At 41.3% G+C, this 3,123-nt stretch overlaps 1 protein-coding gene across 1 annotated transcript; it reads right to left on the bottom strand.

Annotated features, from left to right (window-relative positions):
* Nucleotides 1-2,278: 2,278 nt before the first annotated feature.
* LOC136970729 (uncharacterized) lies at nucleotides 2,279-2,923 on the bottom strand. Its single transcript, XM_067265187.1, has one exon. The coding sequence runs from the start codon at nucleotides 2,921-2,923 to the stop codon at nucleotides 2,279-2,281; it is 645 nt and encodes a 214-aa protein (XP_067121288.1).
* Nucleotides 2,924-3,123: the final 200 nt, after the last annotated feature.

The following is a 3,123-nucleotide window of genomic DNA, read 5'->3' as shown; positions in this document are numbered from 1 at the left end:
AGAATGCGAAATTTGTAGTTAGTCCACTTGTGGTGATTATTAAAAATCCAGGAGATGGCGTTGTATATTGCAAAAGATTCTGCTTGGTTGATGGTGCAATGAGAGGCTAGTTTCCTGTTCCACTGTAAAAGGCTTTGCTTGCCCTTGAGTACCACCATGGCACAGCCCACACCAAGCTCTGAATTAGACCCATCAGTGTATAAGCTGATAGTCTGAAAGTCACTGTGATCGAGCACGGAGTGGTCAGAGAATATAAGGCTGGGATGCGTAGACTGGTGAATGAAGCACTTATCAAGACCGTTAGTTATTAAAAGGTTGGCGAGAGAATTAAGATCCACTTGGAAGTCCTTTTTAGTTATGATATCACTGAATTGTTTTATATTGATTTGGTTGTTGGCCAACTTACAAAGGTTTAATTTGATGTAGATTTCTTTAATCTTCAAATCAATTGGGAGAGTACGGTTTATAACCAAAAGGGCTTCAGTGGGGGCGGTTTTGTAAGATTTAGCAATATTAATTGCTAGGAGTCTTTGAATCGAAAGAAGCTTTCTCCTTATGTGGACCCTGTTGACAGAGGATCCCCAGATCTCGGCACCATAAGTGACAATAGGTTCAATCACAGCAGTGTAGAGTGTTCTGATTGTGGAAGGACCATATCCACATTGATTCCTACAGATGCTTTTGAGTGCCTGAGTAACCTTTATTGCCTTTTCATTATATATAGTGCGTATGTTCAGTCCAGTTTAATTTTTGATCCATTATTATGTCTAAATATTTCACTGATGTGCAGTTTTTGATCTTTTTATTATTTATTTTAATACTTGGTCCTTTCTTTAAGATATTGCCTTTGGGGAAGACAATAACATGGCATTTTTCATGATTAATTATTAGTTTGTTTTTATTGCACCATTCAGATAACTTTTCAAGTGTTTGGTTAGTCTGGTCTTGTAGCCTTTCATGGTTGACGTGACTGAGCAAGAGAACGGTGTCGTCGGCTACCCCTGGAGAAGAGCCTGATACTCATTAGGCCAGTTGTGCTGTAGTTTGAGTAGATTGTTGTACAAAATATTCCAGAGGTACGGGCCTGACCTAGAGCCCTGGGGGCAGCCTCTGTGGATATTTTTCTGATGGTAGGTGTTGTTACCAGAGTCAACAAGGATGCTTTGGTCCTGGAGATAACTGGCAGTCAGCCAGTACAGGTTACTGGGGCAGTGATCATTCTTTAGATTGTGTAGTATTGCCGGCCACCACGCGTGGTCAAAGGCCCCTTTAAAATCAATTATCACCATGATGCTATGTTTGCCTTCCTTCTTGGCCTTGTGGATCTGAGTTTTAAGATTGTCGATGGCCCCAACCGTACTTTTTCTTTTTCTAAAGCCGTACTGCCTGTCGCTCATAATGTTGTTATGTTCGTAGTGGAAAACAATACGATTGATGAGAAGAGCATCAAGGACCTTACCAATAATCGGCAGGAGTGAAATTGGTCGGAAGTCCGACGCAGTGGTGGGTGTAGTCTCCTTTTTTTTTGGAATTAATTTTATAGATGCCCTTTTCCAGACTGTAGGAAAATAATGAATTTATAGACATTTATTCATAATGATACAAAAGGATGATGGGATAGCCTGAAAGGCAATTTTGGCCATTTTGGCGGTGATTTTATCAAGTCCCGGAGCTTTCCTCAGTTTCAGCTTACGGAATTCCCTGGCGATCTCCAAAGTGGTGAAAGGTGTGTTGATAGTGGGGTAGTAGTCTTTGACAATGCCAGCCTGAATAATCTTATGGTGTTGTTCATCAGAATCATGGCAGTCGTCTGGGAACAGCTCTTGGATGATATGTTGGTAGGTTTCGGTAACAGAGTTTGTATAGTCGGTGTCATTTATTTTAATAGAGGGTGGAATCTGCGATTTTTTTTGTCTTTACCGGTGACCACATAAAAAGGAGCGCTCCAGGGGTTCTCGTTACCAACTTTTGAGCAGAAGTCTTTCCAGGCTTGTGACCTCGCCTTGTTAATGGAGGTTTTATAGTTTCTAAAAAGTGTTGAGTATTCAGCCTGAATTTCCTGTTTCTTATTGAGGTCTTGTTCTTTTCTAAGCTTCTTTTTAGTTTTTCTGAGAATATTCCTTTGTTTTTCATGATCTTGGTTCCACCAAGGGGCAGTGCGTTTGACTGTCCTGATGGTGGTTGACTGATAGTAGGCTTGATGTATGACGTTGTGTAAATCATTGACCACCCTGTCAATGTCAGCTGAGTTGGTGATATGGATTATGTCTTCAGGATTTCAGTTAAGCTGGATGAGGTTATAGTACAGGTCCCAGTTGGTGCTCTGAGATATGCAGTATTTGGGGGTAGGAGTAACTTGATCAAGCTTAACCTCAATGTAATTGTGGTCACTTGTGGAGTGAATATCGAGGGTGTTACATGTTATATTTCTGCTGGTTAACATTCTGGAGCCAAGGCAGATGTCAATCCAACTGTCGCCGTTGGTGGATGAAAAAGTTGGCAGTGGACTAGTATTTAGCGAGGTAAGCTGATGTTGGTTCATGAATTCTTCAACCTGGTATCCTCTCGGATCCTCGACAGGGCTATGCCATGTATGGGACTTGGCGTTGAAGTCACCAGTAATGAGGATAGGAGCATGTTGTAATTGTTGAATGCAAGAGGCCAGAAGATCCAATGGGTGAGTTAAGTCTTCAGATGAAGGACAGTAAAAAGAGATGAAGATGTAGGTAGTATTTCCCAGATTGACACTGATAGTGGTAAAGTAGTTGTTGCTGTGTTGGGTCAATAATTGGACATCCAGATTATCATTGATAATCACAAAGCCTGTTTTAGGTGGGTTGTTTTGATCCTTCTGGTAGATGGTACGGAAGTTCCCAAACATGGCAATCTGGCCATTGAAGATGTATGGCTCCTGGATGGACATCAGATCTATGTTTCTGCTAGTAGCCTGATTAAAGGAGTCAGTAGAAGCAGCCTTGCATCTTTGAAGATTGATTTGAATTAACCTCAATTCGTTGTGATTCTGTCTATACCCCATAATTCGTCTGTCGAATGGTTTGGGCTTTTATTCTAATAGTTATCGGCCACTGCGGATTGAAGGCGTTGTGACTTGTGTCGTATTTG

This window comes from Centruroides vittatus, unplaced genomic scaffold (assembly GCF_030686945.1).
Source record: "Centruroides vittatus isolate TY-2023 unplaced genomic scaffold, ASM3068694v2 contig_2133, whole genome shotgun sequence".
NCBI lineage: Eukaryota > Metazoa > Arthropoda > Arachnida > Scorpiones > Buthidae > Centruroides > Centruroides vittatus.
The sequence above is the reverse complement of the archived record's forward strand: the minus strand, read 5'-3'. Positions and strand labels throughout refer to the sequence as shown.